The 18,733-nt window shown below is 48.7% G+C and overlaps 1 protein-coding gene across 6 annotated transcripts in view; it reads left to right on the forward strand.

The window, feature by feature from the left end:
- LOC142568146 (uncharacterized) overlaps nt 1–18,733 on the forward strand; it is a 326,673-nt gene that overhangs the window by 167,035 nt on the left and 140,905 nt on the right. For all 6 annotated transcript variants that reach the window (XM_075678219.1, XM_075678221.1, XM_075678222.1 and 3 more), the window contains one exon: nt 1,938–2,036. In XM_075678219.1, coding sequence (XP_075534334.1) covers nt 1,938–2,036 — 99 coding nt within the window. The remainder of the gene's footprint in view (nt 1–1,937; nt 2,037–18,733) is intronic.

Here is an 18,733-nt window from a genome sequence, read left to right on the forward strand (position 1 = left end):
CTGACGTTTTCTTCTGCGAAGCTGAGAATTTTTTTTTTATTGTTTCACATTTTCGCCGGAGCACTTTGTACCTAGCGGAAGGGCAGGAGCTCTCGTTAACCTCCGCCAGGCCGCGTGTACAACGCCAGCCTTTGAAAACATTCGCGTCGAGTTGTAACCTTTCTGGAGGCTAACATTTGTTCCCGTTGTTTCAAGAACCCGAAGAAAACAGAAACACTGGCACGGTTGTAATAATCGCGATGTTTGCAAGTCTATCGCTAGATAGCACGACGCTATTCACTCTTTGAAGCCTCGTATTCTTCGAAAAATTACGAGTAGACCAATCTTCACGTAAAGAGGCTGCTCAGTCTGTTCGCCAAAGTGGCCGACGCTGGCGAAAAAAGCGCCACAAAGCTACTTCCAAACAACTGCATAGCGAAGCGCAGGCGCCCTATAGCCAGCTCTGCCTGTGCGTGCATCGAGGATTGTAACCGCGCCTGCTGCTAATTCAAGGTCGGTGACAGCACGCCGCTAATATCCGCCTCCACCAGCTGATACAGGCGCGGAATGGCGTTCGCTGTCCTCTAGACCCACGGCCATGATAGGGGGCCCTAGTGGTCCTCTGCGCCATGAAGCCAAGAATGACAGGGCCAATGAAACCGGTGACACTACGGGCAAGCAAGGAGATGGACACAACGAGAAGGAAAGCGTTCAGAAAATGTTCAAGCACCTGGTAGAGTCGCTGCGCGGCATTCTCTGCGGTCTTCACAATCCAGCCGCTAAATATGGTCTACATGTGCTCGCCGCACTGGAGCCGCTTATCGCAGCTCTTTACATGCTGTAAAGTTCTAGCTGGGCGCCTGTGCTGGTCACGCAAGGGGAGGCCTACACACCAGCTTCGTCTTAACGCCTTTATATGAAGGCTCACTTCGTTAGAGACAAGATGTGGAACCCGGCAGTGGCTTCATGGATGACATTTCTGAATGTTAATCATCATAACGTTGAGCTTGCTATCACCGCTGTGCGCCCCTCTTTCTATGTCGTCATCATCCCTCATCACATCTGTATGCCCCCCCCCCCCTTCCTGTACAGAGTAACAGGCTAGAGCGCACTACTTCAGGCCAACCTCAGTGCCTTCTTTGAAATAAATTATCTCTCTCTCTCTCTCTCTCTCTCTCTCTCTCTCTCTCTCTCTCTACTGCATTTGTTTCAGTTAGCTGTAGATTTTCACCTGTTTCAGTTCGCTGTAGATTTTCACTGCGTGTAACTGAATCTTATTGCCTTCAATAAATGCTTTCTTATTGCATAAGACTGAAGACAGCGTAGAGCGTATGTGCTGTCCTCTATGCTGGTCGGTGTATTTTGTTGCTGGTGGTGGTGGTGGCGGCGGTGTTTCGCTCTTTGAATAGTTAAATGTAGTCAACTAACCCGCAGGTCAAGGCACTCTGTCATGGCTTATACGGTGCGATGTGCTACGTCGAATCAAGTAGCAATTGCACACAAAACACAAAAATAATAGATGGGTGGCTACACTGCTCAGGAGTTCCCCCAATAGCGCCCTGGGACGCCAAGTATTCTTTAGCGTATGAAGTAAATATTGCTAAATATGTATGCTAATATTAAAAAAGTGACGAAATTTCATTTGAAGGACAACAGCGGATCAATCTGGCAACATTTCTGCGGTTTACCTGCATAGAAAAGGCCTACACACGTGAAATCTGCGTCGTCAGGCAGCAGCGCGCTCGGAGCTCTAAATTCAAGGAGGAAACGACGGACTGGGGTCTTCCCTTTCAGCGCTACTAATCGGCGCTTTTCTACCGGCAAAACGTAAATCGCCATTCCACCAGATAGTTTACCCGTGTGAACTAACATTGTGTGTGCTACTCCCTCCATCAGCGCCGCATAGCGTTCTCTGTCCTTTCTGTGCACACGAACCCTTCTGTTGCTCCAATGTGCAGACGGAGGAGAAGCAGGCCCACGAGATCCGCAAGCTCCGCAAGCAGTTGGAGCAGGCCAACGAGAAAGTGGCCACGCTCACCTCGCAGCTCACCACCAACGTGAGTCGACTCTGCCCTACTATTTCTGCCTCTTCTTTCTTCCAGGCGCTGTGCAGTGACTCGGGCACCTTGGGGCGCGACACGGCAACACTGTTGTAAGATCGCGCCCCTGCGCGTGCGGGAGTGTGATCTGCGCAAACACGCATGAAAACGACGGCATTATAAGACCTGGTGCGTGACGTATATAAGCGCCAGGATAGAAGCTTGGGTTACTTGGTTTTGACGTTAGGAATGACATAGCAGCGCGACAGACATGGACGAAAGGCAAGACGTGGGACGAACGCGGGTGCCCCCCGCGTGTGTCCTACATACGCCTCCCTTTTGGCCATATATGTCCAATTTTCGATGTTTTGGGCAACTGCAGTGGTACGCCGTGACGGAGTCGATGACCGTCGCTTCGAACGCAGCGCGAGATAGAGGGGCCTACGGCACTTGTTTTCTGCGGTGGGATCTGGCGTGAAATCGAACGCGACTGTCCTGTAATCATGCGGCAGATGGTTGGAGAGGAGGTTGCAGACGACGTACGGAACCGACTTGCGATCGACGACAACGCGAGAATAAAATGACAGCACAGTGCTGTCCAACTGAAAGAGAATTTGCGTATCTACAGATGGGAGAGGGGGGGGGGCGCCAACCAATTACGTTCCCAGATTTCCGTGACGTCACGGCAGAACCTAAATTATTTTACATTTGCGTCTCATTTTGTAGCACGGAGGCGCAGAGTGCATGTGCTGCGTCATTTCCGTGGCGGGTTCAATTCTGATAGGTTGTCACCGAGTATTTTGGGTGGCGTTGGCGCAACGTACAGGAAGACTGACGCTACCTTACCTCCTTACCATGGCGTATCCTCACATGGCGAGACGTAGTGCGAGGTGTCACGTGACATGTAAGCTGTGACGAAGAGCGCCGTGAATTCGGATACCAGCAACGGGCACACAGGCGGTTCTGGATTCTCCGTTACAAAAGCGCGAAAGGACTAAGGCATATAGCCATGGAACCCACACTAACTCGCCCACCTCGGATTTTGTTGAAGCCGTTTGTGTTCCGTTGCATGCGCTTAATTTCTGCAGCCGAGTTACCGTGTTGGTGGAGAGGTTTTGAAGTCGTTCTGTCGATGCGCCTTCCTTTGTCCTCGTTTCTCGGTGGCCACCAAAGTTCAACGTAACGGGAAGAAGGCCGTTCCCACGCTTCTGCGCTGGCCTTTTTCAACAGCCTGGGTTTTTCGAGCATCATGGAGTGAACAGTCCTTGTTTGTTCATGTCGGCTCGCGTTGCCAAGCTTCAATGAAATAAATAAGAATAAAGAAAGACCGTACGGTGGTGGATATGCGAAGCCCACTACTTTCGTTTTTGGCAGTCGAGTTAGCCCGAGTTATTTGTCGCAGCGCTCCTATGATTCGCCACTGTTCTGGAATCGACTGTATACTTGAGGCGCCGAATAACTGTGCTTGTCGATCAAGATGTTTTAACATATTTTGTTTACGTTAGAACATAAGAGCAGAACAGATTAAGAATGCGAATTTTTCAGCAAGTTTCCTTGCTCAACAAATAGGGACTGCACGCAGCAACTATCAGGACTGCTTTAACTGCGGGACCACAATAGGCTATTTCATTCTGTGCGGTTCGTAAATACTATAAAAAAAGAAAGAAGATAACTAAGGTAACTAAGGTAACCACACTGTCGCCGCAAACAAACAGCCCGACTCCTAAATTTCAACGTACGCCAACGAACGCACGCAGCCCGTTTTCAAAACGTCGGTATACTCGTACTGTATAGCGATTATATTTCTAATGTTGTCTTTGCGCGTTTGTACAGCCGTACACGCAACGTTAGACTGAGGTAACTAACTTGAAATAGTTGTTTCGGAAGTGCATCTCAATAAGTCGGAAGAGCGCGTTAAGAAAAGCCAGATGGAAGTTGTGTGAATCAGGTTATGCCTTTTTCGCTAGGCTACTCTTTTCCACTCTCTGAGTAAAGCCGTTACGGGCCTAACACTAAGAGCACATCACTGCAAACGCGCAGGCAGCCTTGCAATAAAGCGCTGCAGTTAAACCATGGAAGTCGTGGAAGCCCTTCCGATTTTGCACGATGGCCCTCCGCGATCGTTAAAAACCGCGATGGTTGCAACAACACTGTAACGGCGGGCGCTAGACAGTATAAAAGTCTTGCGCACTGCGCCGCCATTTTTAATTATTTCACGCTTCTCGCATTTCCTCTTGCCTTTTTTTTTTTTTTGTCTTCGATGCATCAACGTGAAGTTGCGCTCTGTGCGCAAACATCGTGATTTTTATGGCATCATAACGACGGCAATAGCCTGTGCCACCAACTAACTATACACAGCCCCATAAGCAAAACTGACGGTAACGCCAGAAATCAAGGTTGTCTCCTCTTAACGGCCCAATTTGACGGCCAGTGGACACGCTAGCGTACTTAAGCTCTCCTGAAGGGGTCAGCGCGTTTTTTTAAAGACCCTCCATTTTATTGGCAATGATCTGCCATTTTTTTTATCTTGCTTCTTTCTATATTTACTTTTTATCTTTTCTTCTTCCTGTTTTTCGCGTTGTTCTCTTCTCCTTTTTTTTTTTTGCTTGTTTGTTTGTTTGCGGGCGACGTGGATAACTTCCGTCCTTCTGTACTTCCTGCATTGCCTATGCCTTTTTATGAACCTTTTCTGAACTGTTACTGAATGACAATACTTTGCAACAGCGTGAAACGATGGTACAAGATTAGACAATATCATCGCATCATTACACTCATGTTTCCGACCTTCTTCCGCCTTTTAGAGCTGCTCCCACGCATTGTCGTAAACATGCGCCAACAGGCTCCGTTTTCAAGCCTTCTGCTGAATGAGTTCCAATAATTGCGCTGCTCCGGGGATACATCCGTTATTAGAGCAGCGCAATGAGCATGGCGACGCAGAGCCTGCACAAATCGTTGAAGAGGTTTCTTTCTTCATTGATTCACGTGAAAGCCATACTCGTAGCTAGGCCAAATAACAGCAGCAGTGATTCCTCACTCACAGGCTCTCACGCATCGGCTGAAGAAGATTGCCAAGGGATTGGATGTGCGACATTGCTTTTTTTTTTTTTTAAGCTTTGGGCACAGTCGAATTTTCCATCGCCGCTGCGGAAGAAAAAAAAAAGAAGAGGGCAAGAGTCGTTCAGGCAGAAATCTTTGCACTGAAAAACCATCGCAATCGCTTTGTTCCCTGTTTTTGTCACGTGGCATACGGCATTCCATTTTCCTGTGGAAAAACGTACGTTGGTTAGACCGGCGCCTACCTTAATGAAAGGCTGCACCAGAACAGCGACTTAAAGAGCACGCCTTCACCCCACCTGTCGGCGCATTGTCGGTCATGTGATTATAATCGCCCCCCCCCCCACACACACACTTTTTTTTTTTTTGCAGAAAGAACACGTGCCATAATAAAGCACACGCATACAGAATAAAGCAAAATTGGCGAGGCCTTTACCTAAAGAAAACCGACGAATTTTGCATTTCGGTTCACTATATCTTTCGCGTGCTTGATTGTGCACGCGAAATCAGTCTTCCGGAAATTGTAAGGGCAATCGCGTGGACGGGCTTTTTGTGTTTTGTTCCTTGCAGTTTGCAGTAAACTTTCAGTTGCTAGTTCAGGGCTTGTCCTGTGCATTTCTGTTCCTATGCGTCGCCGTCCCCTTTGCCCGCTGCCGTCGAACTTCAACCAACTCGCCCGAACTTCGCACCCTATGGCGATTCCGCCGAGAACGGTATTCTTGCCCACGATTCTCCCTGTCACCTAGGGAAAACAAGTGGGCTAACCTCACTTCTGGGGAAAGGGGTGTGCCCACGCCACTTCTTGCTCCGTTCTCCTTTTGCTCTGTTGCAGCTCCCCCAGGTTTGACTGTCGATAGGCGGTGGAGCTCCGAGATGAGTTCTTGCAAAAAAAGTCGCGAATCTTACGTGATCCTAATTGAGCTCTGGTCAGTTTCTAACCTCCTGGCGTTTTTCTGCCTCCGTATTTCTTTCTTTTTTCTTGTGTTTCTCCTTGTTGTTGTGTTCTCTTGGCGTGACATTCATTTTTACTCCTGCGGTGCCACTCACAACTTGAGTTACGCCTCTTAATGACCACTTCAGGGCACGCGGGCTTCCTAAATATGGTACCGCTCGGTCCCCTAGAGGCCAGCTTACAGCTCATAGAGCATACCACTAAAAAGGATAATTGCGAACAAAGCCACCCATTGACTACCACATCGAAGTGCATCCTGCGCACCCGACTTGTGCAGGTTATACAAAAAACGTAACGGTTAGAACTACAAAGACTTCCTGAAAGAAGGGCTGCTCAGCACGAGGTCGCGGGATCGAATCCCGGCCACGGCGGCCGCATTCCGATGGGGGCGAAGTGCGAAAACACCCGTGTACTTAGATTTAGCTGCACGTTAAAGAACCTCAGTTGCTCGAAATTTCCGGAATCCTCCACTACGTCATGCCTGACAATCAGAAAGTGGTTTTGGCATGTAAAATCCCATAATGTAATTTTTTAACTTGTTTAAGATAATGTAATTCATAACGGTTACTAACTACTGCCCCACGAAAGTAATTGAACAATTACTAAAAAAGAAAGTAATCCATTACTTTTACATTACTCTCCTTCCTGTACTTTTTATTAACATTGTCCAATTGGTACAGTAAACAGAAAGAGCTGATCTGGTTCTTTCAATGCGTCCTCTGCAGCCATCACACATTCTTTGCTTCACTAAGGATTAATTTTCAAAATTTAATTCCGTAATCTCCCCTCTCTGTTTTTTTTTCTTGTTTTCTAACTTTTGAAGCGGCACTGCGCTGGAGAAAATGGCTGTGAACAGCGCTTGCTCAAAACATTGCGATTACTCAGTGCCGCGATGCTCGGGTCTGGGTTCTCTGTGACGAATAGCGCTTACCTGTTGCTGGTGCTAGGGGACGGAGCTCCCGACACCGCCTGTAAAGAACTGAGAAATCGCATCAGGGGATTTCCTAGCACCGATGCTAGAAGTTGTCATCGTTATCGAGCCACAGAAGCGTCGTTTCAGTCTGCCGAACAACATCTGGTGGACCAGCTCTAGGTGCCCGTCACTCGAGAGCCAATTATACTTAAACGACTAGTTCTAACGGATGCGAGAAAGCGATCACGTTCCTTGGAAAGGTGACCATATCTGTAATGTAATTTATTATAAGGCTGCACATTGTTCAGCCCTAGCAATGCTGCTCGTGTGTTACGAGCACGAATACAGGTGTATATGACTGACGTAACATCGAGCAGTTAGAAACGTGCGTTTAACAGCCGAAAGCCCGGCCGATACCAGAGCAGTCACAGACTGCACTGAGCAAAGAAGGATTGCGCCGCAGCTCTTGCCGCTCATGCGTGTCACCTATGAGCGCTTCCAGGAGAGAGGAAGATAATTTGATTATGAAAGAAAAGCTTGGAGGTCGGACTTCAAGGAGAAGCGCGCTAATCTGCAAGCCTGCCATGTTCAGGTGGCCTAGCGGCAGGACGCTGATTGTGAGAAGGAGTCAACCCATGTACATGTTTTCATTCGTTTCGATTCAGTAGTTCCCGCCGAATTTATGTGGCCGAACCCAACGTTTCCCAAACCTGCGTCTCCTGTCGGGGCATGTTTCGTCAAAAACCTAACTGATTACTTGTAATTTGTTGCCGAAAAAAATGAATTACACCTAATGTTACCTAGAACACAAAATATTCCTTAATCTATCAAATTACCAAAAAAGGTAATCGTTTACAAGTATTTAATTACATGTAATTCGTTGCGTAGAAGCCGGCTGCGCGCACACCTGTGCCTCCCACAGCAGTACGCGAACTCTGTCGGCCAATCTCGCAGGCGTGCTCCCCGTTTTGCTCGCCACTGGCAACAGATGGCGCCACGCATCTGCTCAGGCGGCCAGGGCCGTCTATTTGCTTTCTCGAGGCTTGCCGTAGTTAGAGCCCAACCGGAGCCCAGTGATGTCCCGTGCAGGGAATTTTATGTCTTTCGGGTAATTTGCAGCCACAATTTTGGATGATAGGGAAAAGTGAATCTTTGCGACATTACAGAGAATTTTAAGAACGGTGGAGTAAATACTATAATTATGCATTTGAGCAAGACATCCCTTTGACAAACGACAGCACACCCCTTTTCTGTGCGTTTGTGTGTGGGGGCGGGGGGGGGGGGAATTTGTGGGGGCCTGTTTGGAATAATACAGGGAAAATTGTCGCAAATAGAGAATTTTCGTGCGTAGGAATGGGAGTTCTGCTGCAAGATATGGAACATCACGGCCGGAGCCTAGGGTGCCCTTGCCAATTACGTTTTCCTCCTTCGTGCCCTTGCACTCAGAAGGCCTTTTGGTGGACTGTGACGCCCATCAGCTTAGATATTTATACATAAAACTGGTAGATCTTGTATTCTTCTTTGCACTTATGCTTGTAGCAGATTAACAACCTTGCGTTGACGGCGAAGTTCTTTTTTCTGGCTGCCGTAATTTTCATTTAGGAACGTCTATTTAATAACTTTTTTCTGTAAACTTCTGTTAGACCAGACCTATTGTGGAGTTGAGATTAAGTGCTATAGGTTGAAACGCTTCCTTGCGCGAGACTTTTGCATCATCATCTGCGTATTTCACGAAGTACGATCCGCGGCCACTTCGAAATTTAGTCTTGCATGATAGCTCGTTCTAACCACAGCGTGCTGGTCTGGCTGGTCACGATATAAACTAAGATTATTCTAAGCCACGTTTGCGGATGTGACGCCAACTATCTCAGATTTCTGCTAAAATTCGTGGCACTGCGCGGAGTACTTTGCCAGAATATTTTTGCCGAAAAAAAAAATTGCGGTCTTGCGAGGCCCCGTTGAATATCACTCGTTTGTGAAGATCGGTGGGGCGCAGGCAAATTTATTTAAAAAGTCAGTTTTGTAATAGCACCGCGAAACTTTGTATGTGTAGTCTACGAAGGTTCTGCATAGGCACGCTACAAAGTTCGTTGTCTTAGGTTCCACTGCCTCTTGCGTATTCTCGAAAAGGGAGAAGGGATGCAATGTTTACAGATTGAATAGTTTCTTATTTAAATCTTTTTCTTAGCATTGTGCCACTTTGTTGTGACTGCTTCGCAAGTATAGTTTATCATAAAAATTACTTTGCGCATTGCTATAGCCTCTCCGCAAAATACTGAGGAATAAGTAAGAAATGTGCGGTTTATTGCTTTTTCTTTCAGAATTATCCCAGCGACGCGGTCCTTGTAAAAATAGGTTGGATAGGGCATTTCATAGAACACTGTACATCGGTAAATAATTTTAACTGTTTTGTCAAATCAAATGCTGTTTTACGCGGAGAAAATAATTGAATTTGGCCTTCTCGGCGTACGTTCGGCATTGTTCATCGTTGCCACTTTGCCGTAAAGTACACTGGCGTTCTCAAATGCCGTTCAGACTCCAATTATGTCATCGCGTGGTCATGCGCCGCGCTAGAACGTGTCGTCGCCTGCTCGTGACGGGGCGTGAATCACGGGGCGTCACAAGCTCCTGGACACGTGTGTGGACATGGACTCGCAAGGCCTGGAACATGCGTCTTGCGATGTGACGCGGCGCGCGCCAACTGTCTTTATGAGGCCCGTTCACACGACGTCGTGCGCGACGAAAGGTTCATTGCCGCCCGCTATCTCTCGTGCGAGATGTGTTGCGCATGCGCAGAAAGCTAGCCAGGTCAGTTCTTGCAGGTTTGTTCGAAATTCATGGCTGTAATGCAGGAGTTAGTGCAAGTGCCCGCATTTCGATGGGGCGGAAACGCAAGAATGCATGCGCGTACCTCATGTAGTCAAATTTACTCCGCATTCCCCCGTTACGGCGTGCCTCATAGCCATATTGTGCTTTTCGCACGTAAAACAACAGAACTTATTTTTATTTTTTAAGGTATCGGTGAAAGTACATCTTTGATCACAAATCACGTGCCTCGTAAACATTTGCAACCGGCAGTAGCACCTTCGAAGAATGGAGTCCGCGTGCCAGTCCCAACCTACATATGTGATCGCGCCAGAAGAAAGTGTGAATTCTTCGCTATCGCCGCATATAGTCTGTAAAAAATAAGCTCTCGGTAGTTGGCTTTCGCGTTCCCCCCTCTCTCTCCCCCCGATCGCCTCTTTCCCTCACTCGTATTCCGTCGCTCTCTCCCCTTCAATTCTTCCCCCTCGTCTCCGGCCGCGATCTGTTCTCGTCAAGAGCTGTCATCGCATCCCGGAGCTCTCGCCGCGGATGCGCGCTCCGTGCCAACCGAGAAAGGCCTCGCCGTGGGAGAACAGCGAGGAGGGGATTCTGCGAAGGCTCTTCCTCCATCGCGGTCTCCGGGTCGCGAGACGAGCCCCATTTGTCAACGATGTATGGCGCCCCACAAAGCGTGCACCATGACCGGCGGCTATCGCGCGAAGCACGCTCCGCACAACCAACGGCACCCGAGAGTGCCTGAGAACGGTCCCCAGGTAGCCTCTGATTTTTTTGGGGGGGCGGCGTTCGTGGTCGTTCTCGAACGCAGCATTGTACAGAAAGCTGGGCTAGTTGGAATTTGCATTAGGAAAGTAGAAATAAGAACAAAAAGAAAATGAATTTTAACTTTCCGTTCTAAGTATTACTATATTTTGCAATATTGCATCGAACACAGCGTAATCAAGTTTTCAATTACGCATTACAAAAAAAAAAAAAAGAGGGAGATTTTAACTTTGCATTGCTTATGTTCTAAATTTGTGGGCTGTGTTGTTCGTAAAAGAAAGAAGACAAATGCAGACTGATACACGAAACTCACTGCACTGAAAAAAAATATAGGCTCACAAATGTGTAAGCACTTCCTCTACCACACTGTCCGGAAAACATATAATGAAATGGCCTCTTATTAAGTTCGTGACGTAGCCCTACGGTCCTCCACTATGCTAGCGTTTATGCCTCCAAGTTTCATGGGAGGGTTTACTAGCGAGATGCCCTCTCCCAAGTTCACGCACCACGTGACGCCCGTGGGGTTAAAAGGACGTTCCTCGCCCACCGTTACGTCCGTGAATGGCGCGTGCCAACAGTCCTTCTTCTGGGTCTGGTGTACAAACACGAATACCCGAAAAAGTGGGTGCGAGGGAGGATGGCCGCCGCAGTTATGCGAGTTCGGCTCCCACCAGTTTTGGTACCGGCTGCAAGTTATCGGTTCTTCCACTTTCATTTCCCCTCTTCCTTATTACTTACACATTTAAAGTAAACCCGCCATTTATTTTCCCTATTCTTCGGTCGACGGCGGCGGCCCACATCCGATATGACTGCAAGGGCATTGACGCGGCAGTTTTCGCGACAAAGAGTAAACGCACTAGAGCAGTGCAGTTAGGTAGATGTGTTCGGAATCGGGCAGACATTTGCAAGGTTTCTACCGACACCGTGCCATGGAAATACGCAATGAATTAGATTCTGCCGCGTTTCCCCTTCTTTGTTTTTCTCGCGCTTTCTTTCCTTTCTTGCATTCTTCGATTACTCCCTTTAAAAGCAGGCCGCTGCCTGTACCCGATTTCGCGTGGCTCTTCTGTTCGCGCACGTGCGCTGCTATCCGTGGTGCAGCGCCGCTCATCCTCTCAGACGGCGCAACAGGCAGCGCAGTCAAGCGAGAAGAGAAGGCGCTCGGTGTATTATACCTGGACACATCGGGGCACCCGCGCTTACGCAGAGTCGCGCGCGCGCTTCTGCAAGGGATCCCCTTCTCCGCTCAGAGGTGTCGTGCCGTTATCGATTCCTCCTCCTCTCTCTCTTCGACCAGCTCTTGTCGGTGTCGTATCTTGTCCGTTGCGACACTCTTCGTTCCGTCCAGGAAAGTATGTGAGCCCAGACTCGGGGACGACCTCCGAGCCGGTGTCTTCCCGGTGTTTCATCACGCGCGAAATCGCGCTTTCTTTCTTTCTTTCTGTCTTTCTTTCTTTTTCTCGATTTTTCTTTTTCTCCCTCTTTAACCTGCTCGTGGTGACGCAGTCATCGCCAGACTACAGGAGGGAAAAAGCCGATCCGTTCGTTATAAATGGGTGCTGGCCTGCATGCTGTACACACTGGCTGGCAATACCTTGCAATCGCTAGAGAGGGTGGTGCAAATGGGTGCGGCAGCTTCTCGCGCCAGATTAAATGCATGCAGCGCCGCATTTGGGCGCGCTTGAAGCCGCCATCTTTTCCCTGTGCACCTCCTCCGACACGCGGAAAGAGATAACCGCCAAGTGGCGAGCTGCTTGGCGGGGTAGAATATATCGAATGTTTATATCGAATGAAATATTTCTTTACAGAAAAATAAGAGAAAAACAGAGAAAGAACGAAAGCACCGTTCACCAAACTATGTCGATTAGAAGATGCGCATAAACAAGCGAAACCTAAAAGAACACCTAGTCGAACAAAACGAACACCCGAAAAAGACACTTAAACAACTTCACACGTCGATGTGCTGTTTGGATGAAGCTTCCGATTGGATTGGTCGCGGTTGCGTATACAGTTCCCGCGGCTTCGCGCGCGCCTACGCTACCACGCTGTCCGGGATTATTTTTCTCTTATCGCGTTGCCCCAGCGGATCATCCGCGCGAGTCCACTGTATGAAAGCGCCGTCGACTTGTGCGGTCTTTTCCTCGCCGTTGGTGGCTCGCCGGTTTCGTCATCCGCGTTGATATATACTACATAACGCCTTCGCCGCGATTGCGGTCAGGTCTTACAGCGCGACGACATCGACCCGTTTCTGGGGCCACCGCTTCCTCGTCGCCGAACGTAATACAGTAGCGAATTCCCTTGTGGCTAGCTGACTTGCATCCTTACAAGGAAGGATGGACACTTTGCTCAGCGTCCTCGAGCTTAGCGGGATGATTTATTTCAATTTCCTCTAAATGCGATATAGATAGGGCTCACGAAGCAGGGTTTCGTTTCTCGTGTGTCCAATAGGTGTCCGTTCGGTGTCGTTCGTGGGGAGATAAAGGTTGGAGGAGACGTTAGAAGGTTTTGGAGCTGAGGTTATGGTTTGGACCCAGCCGCGTTCTTTTTACCTGTACGCCGCACTGAACAATCCTTTGTTTTCGTACGTTACCCTTCTTACATACTATGTTTTGCTAGGTCTCCTGCTTTTGGTTTGAAAACACCGCTAAAGTACACGGCTTAGGGCGATGCGCCAGCGTATGGACTCGCGTGAATGGCGAACGGTTGGATGTACTTACAAAGGTACGCACGTCGCAATCAAACCGTCTGAACTTTAGTATATCGTTGACGAAATCCCCACATCCAACACGGCAAGTGCGATTGCAGTGTCAGGCTGCAACACGTGACATACCTTAATTTTTATCTATTTTTTGAGCATTTTGAGGCGCACAGTAACGATACAGCAATTACAGCTGTTTGGCGGCAGACAGCAAAGGGCAGCAGTTTGCCTGAGTTCGCCACAGCGCCGTTAGACAAGTTTTAGACAATACTGCGGACAACAACGAGCTACTATACAATCGCAAAATTACAAAATTATAAATAACAAGCGCAGACGCGGGTATGTTTTCGAGCGCTGCGCCAATAAAAACAAGTATCACAAAAATAATGTCCTATTAAGCAATCGTATCACATATAAACACGTACTGCCGCTTCCAGGCACATTCACAGGTTGTTGGGAGCACAAATGTCCTCTTTTGTAATTCTGTGTTATAACGGTGCATGAGTGGCGCGGAGCGAAGAGAGCAGGCTGCGTGGGACTGGGGACGCTAAGTATCACTGCGAATTGCGGCTGCTTGTAAAGTGGTATATATGTTAATGCACGCGAAATCCTGTTGATTAAAGAACGTATAATTTAGCTGATATTAAACGATCTTAAGAGTCCGGCACATGTACAAGCACGGGGATCATCCGCGAGCTATTTTCGCTGCAATTTTTTTTTTCAGCGAGATCTCTGCCTGTTCCGTCTTTCGGATGAGGGGCTCGTCACGACGAGCAACGCCGTGGGCATGAATCGTCTCTCCCTCTGAACGACCACAAAGTAGTCCCTCTCCCTCCCGCCTCTCTCCCTCTACTCCCCACGCGCGCATACGCATTCCCGAACCCCGTGCCAATGAAGAGCGCCATTACCCTTGCCGCATATCGTGCCGCATGTCATCTCGCGCGTGTAATGCATCAACCGCGGGGACTTCCCATTTCCGCAGAGCGATTTGTACGTGAGCGTGCGAAAAAAAAAAAAAGAAGGGGGGAGGGGGGGGAGGCAGATCGTCGTTGTACTTCGTCTCACTAAATCCGCGCAGCGCAACGAAAGCTGTTGGGTCGCGTAAACCAACCCGGAACAGAGAAACAGAAGAATTCCTCCATTCTCCGCCGCTGATCGCCCATTGTGCGAAGCCTACTGAATGGAAACTTCGATGCACGATCAAAGCAGCACAGTGGGCGATGTCTGCTCCTCCCTTTTCTGAAAAATGCAGCTGATTGTCGTTACTGATTGGTTAAACAAGAGCGCCGTACTTTTGGCTGCACCGCACAGAGATGTTGAGCCGGAGTGCAGGCGGATGCGGCGCGTTCGTTGTACACGCGCACTTCGTGTCACGAATTGCGTGCATCGTGAAGGGAGAGGAGGTCCGCTGAGCGAGAGAGACGTAAGGACGGGATTATACGCCATAGTATGTTTCCACGTTGCTTCGGACACGCGTTTCTTTTTTCTTTTTGTGAGTTGGTCGAGTGTTTCATTTTGTGCACAAGGCAGAGGCACAGAAACTGCAAAGCAAAGAACTTGGCCTTGACCTACAGTTGGCGTTCTTTAGAGGTTGTGTTTAGTGCTAAAAAAATAAGGGGACCTAGAGTAACTCAAACGTTGCCATTCCTGTTTCTCTATCCTTGTGCTCTCCTTCTTCAACAAAAAATGGTTTCTCTGTCTAGCTCTAGCAAAGCCCATTGAAAAAAAAATACATTGCTTTTAACGTTTCCAGCTTAAAACAGATGCAGACTTACGCGTTTTGCACGCTGTGTTTCACGTTTACACGCAGACTCACGCGCTGTATTGCAATGTTCGTAGCCGCCAGAACGCAGTGCTGCTCGAAACTCGTGCGAGACGCTGATGTTCTTTGTGTGACACCTGTAAGATTTCGTGCTCTCAATTGCCTGCCGCTGTCATATGTATATGGGTCCGGACATGCCCAGTGCGATTCTTCGCACTGTTGTTTCCTTTGCTCCTTGTCTAATTTCGACAAAGTGGTTCCAGTTTTCTGTATACTTGGCGCATCTAGCTGCTTCCGCGCTAGATAGAGGTCGTCGCGTTTGGAAGTCATAGGTGTGTCGTCCAATTCGGGCCAGCACTAGATCCAGTGAACTTTGACTCCTAGAAATACAGCTTCGATCACAATTATCGTAACTCATTTTGAAAGTGTATCTACGACATGATTCCACTTCGCGTCGACAAGAAAAACAAAACAACAGAAAAAGAAAGAACAAAGCAAGAATCTTTGGCTAAGATGAAAGTTAGAATCTCGGCTATATATCGAAACACTGCGTGTACGAAGTTAAGGAAAATATAACGTAGCCTCAGATGGCTCATAAAGGAACGTAAGTACGTTTTCTTGCGTGCACGATAGAGGCAGGGTGGTAAACTACCGTCTTGTTCGGGCCAGCAAAGTAACACGAATCGTTTTTGACTTCGATGCCGTCTTCATTTTGTCAGTTACGTAGTTGTTTGTCTCTGCTCTCTGGGCGCGTATACCCACGAATCATTTCGCACACTACGTATGAAGCTGCCATGGCGAATCATGATAGCAAACTGCATGAGCAACTGCGGGAAGCCAATCAATAACACTGGATTAAGAACTGCGATTTCGCCAGTTTGTTTGGAAACGCCTTTATTACCATTCTTTTTGTTATATACTTCCACTCTGAATTATGCGTACTCCACGGAAAGGGAAAGGGTAGTGGGGTGTAGGAGTGTGCTGTATGGCTCCAAGTGCCGGCATTACGATGCACACGTTTGAATTCTCTCATATTGCCGGGATTTCAATAGGACTAGCTACATGTTGCGTTGGGGTTGACCTACAGAAATATTCTTTAATGGATGGTGTAGATGTGTGGCTAAGCACACACCTAGCACGCGATATACTCCAGGTGACAAGGCTGACAAATGAAATAACTCGCTCATACGCATTACGCACGCACACGCACAGCATACACAAGCACGCACAGTATAACGAGTAACTATAGATTGTCTGGTCGAGGCTGCTGTATCTGAGGAAAGCAGCTCGAAGGAGCCGCCACGTAAATGTAAGACAGATTTTAGAGTATAGCCTTTGAGGGCCGCGTGGCGCCTGCAGACACATGAATCATGATTTACGTTGTATACACCACGCACTGCAGTGCGGCGAACGCATCAATTGCAATTTGTGCTTGCTCTTGTCGGCAAACACCCATTCGTATACAACTCGGCGTATACTTTGGGGATGACGCTATGTAGTATCGATCCAAAGTGCGACTCTCAGATGCCGGGTATGGCGTCACAAGACGTGACCGTGTACGTGTTGACGCCGTTGATATGGGAGTGAGGATACAGCAGGCTCGAAGACGTACAAGCGCTGCACGGTACAGAGTTGTAGAGAGAGAAGCGCACGACACGTGTGAACCGCGCACGCCTATGTGGTCCCACGCGCACACTGTACCTGAGCGGTGCAAGCTAATTCCCTTCCATTACGGCGCCCCGGGTGCGTGACCGCAGGCGTTTCTCTCGGCCCCTTACGTGACGCGCATGAGTCACGTGATTGTGGTGCTCCCTGCCCCCGCTTTGTTCTTTTCCCGGCACGCGAATCGCCTAGTGTCTTGCCTGCACGGGAACCAACCGTCATGTCGCGAACCGCTTACCCGTCCGTATGCGCTCCCTCGTAGCGTATATATACCTTCTATACAGAGTGGAACGGTCCGCTCGTCTGCCTGGAGCGATACTGTGTACGCCGCTAAGGGCCGTCGGGCAAGCACAGATAGCGGAGAGCTTTAGATTAGGGGACGCCAGCGGCTTGCGTCCCCTAATCTAAAACTCTCTAGTGTTTCAACTGTATGCACGTGTACAACGGATGCAAACCACTTACGCTGATGTCCTCGAGTAGGCTTTTGCAAGGCGCTCCGTATCGTGAGCGTGTGGGCAACTCTAAATGTTGTTGCCCATCTTGTATACGGAGAGATAAAAAAAAAACAATCAGCTTCGTTGCAATGGTAGCATCTTTTCCTAAGCTTAGTACAGCCCGTAACAGACAACTTATCTTAATAACTACGAGGAAACTTAGCTATAATACTACGTCCCCAAGGTGATATGAGACTAAGTGAAGCCTGATTTTACTAAATGTTGAATCCGGGCTAGTTTGTAAGGCAACGTGTTTTGAATCGTATCAGCGCAAAGGATCGCACGAGCGTGTGGTAAACACATGCGGAGGGCACTGTGTTTATTTATTTCCTCCTGTTGGGCAAGCGAGCAATTAAGCAAGCGCGAATCGTGATCGAAGCGGAGACTCGCACCCCGCACGTTGTCATGCGCGCCATGCAAAACCTGCAGCGCTAGATAAAAGTGCGTACTGTGCAAATGTCTCCATTGCGTGCTGGGTATGCGCACTTATTAAAGCACGCTATGTAACATTATAACGTACGCCAGGGCTTCGCATGGGTTATAATAAAATTTTCTTTATCCGTGATCTCTCTCTCTTCACGCTCACCCAGCGGTAAGGCAGGAGTCACGTCACTCGTGGACGTTTCTTCTATACGTTGGCGTCACAGTTACGTTCTTTGACATTTTAGTTCATGTTTTTAGTGTAAAATTGGTTGTGACTCATTATTTTGCATAAATTCGGAGGATCAACATTTCGCAAGTCCAGAAAGGGTTAGGAACTCTTCCAACGCGAGAGATTTATTTTGCGCATGCTTAATGCAACGGGCCTCAACCAGTTGTCACATTAAGATCGATCGCGTAACTCGTTCGGTTGAAAAGTTAATCACTATAGTGTTATCGTATGTTTACTTCTCTAATTACTACCTTCTGTCATTACATTATATACTAATGTGGTAATATAAATCCCGAGCAAATGGCTTAATCACCTCGTCCTGCCCACGTTAAACAAATTTGCAGCGTGCTTTCTAAAAAACACCTTGTAGAAAGCTTACACCGTGTGTGTACCGCCGTCACCGAACACAGTATACCTAGCTGTGCCCTGTCCCACGCCTAAGCTTGGACCACGTATGTGAAGGAAATGTGAAATCCGAAGACGGTGCTACACGCAGCGGCGTAGACATTTCCGCACAGAGTGCGGAAATAGGAAGGCGGCGGCTCACGTCTATCGACGGGTCGGGAAGGGCGCGCTCATTAATTAAGCGCGCCACCACCTGGAAACGCCCGCAGCGCGGTATAGGTGACCCCCTTCCCCTTCTGTGCCCCCCACGTTACACACCGTTAATTCACCCTTCGCGAGTGAACCCCGCACATACGCGTGGCGAGCGCCGGCCGTGCTGATCCGCCCAGGAGATGAGATGCACCCGGGCACATGCGGGAGAAAGCGAAAAGCACGGCTTGCGATATAACCTGCCAATATGCAGCTGTACAACAACCTCGAGAGCCCCCGTCGTGGTGATGGCGAGGGGGGCACTTGTTCGCTCGCCTGCACGGCGGTTCTTTGTGCTTTTCTTTTCCCTCTCCGACACCGCGCAAACAGTGGGTGAGCCCACCCACCG

Source organism: Dermacentor variabilis, unplaced genomic scaffold, assembly GCF_050947875.1.
Source record: "Dermacentor variabilis isolate Ectoservices unplaced genomic scaffold, ASM5094787v1 scaffold_17, whole genome shotgun sequence".
Classification (NCBI taxonomy): domain Eukaryota; kingdom Metazoa; phylum Arthropoda; class Arachnida; order Ixodida; family Ixodidae; genus Dermacentor; species Dermacentor variabilis.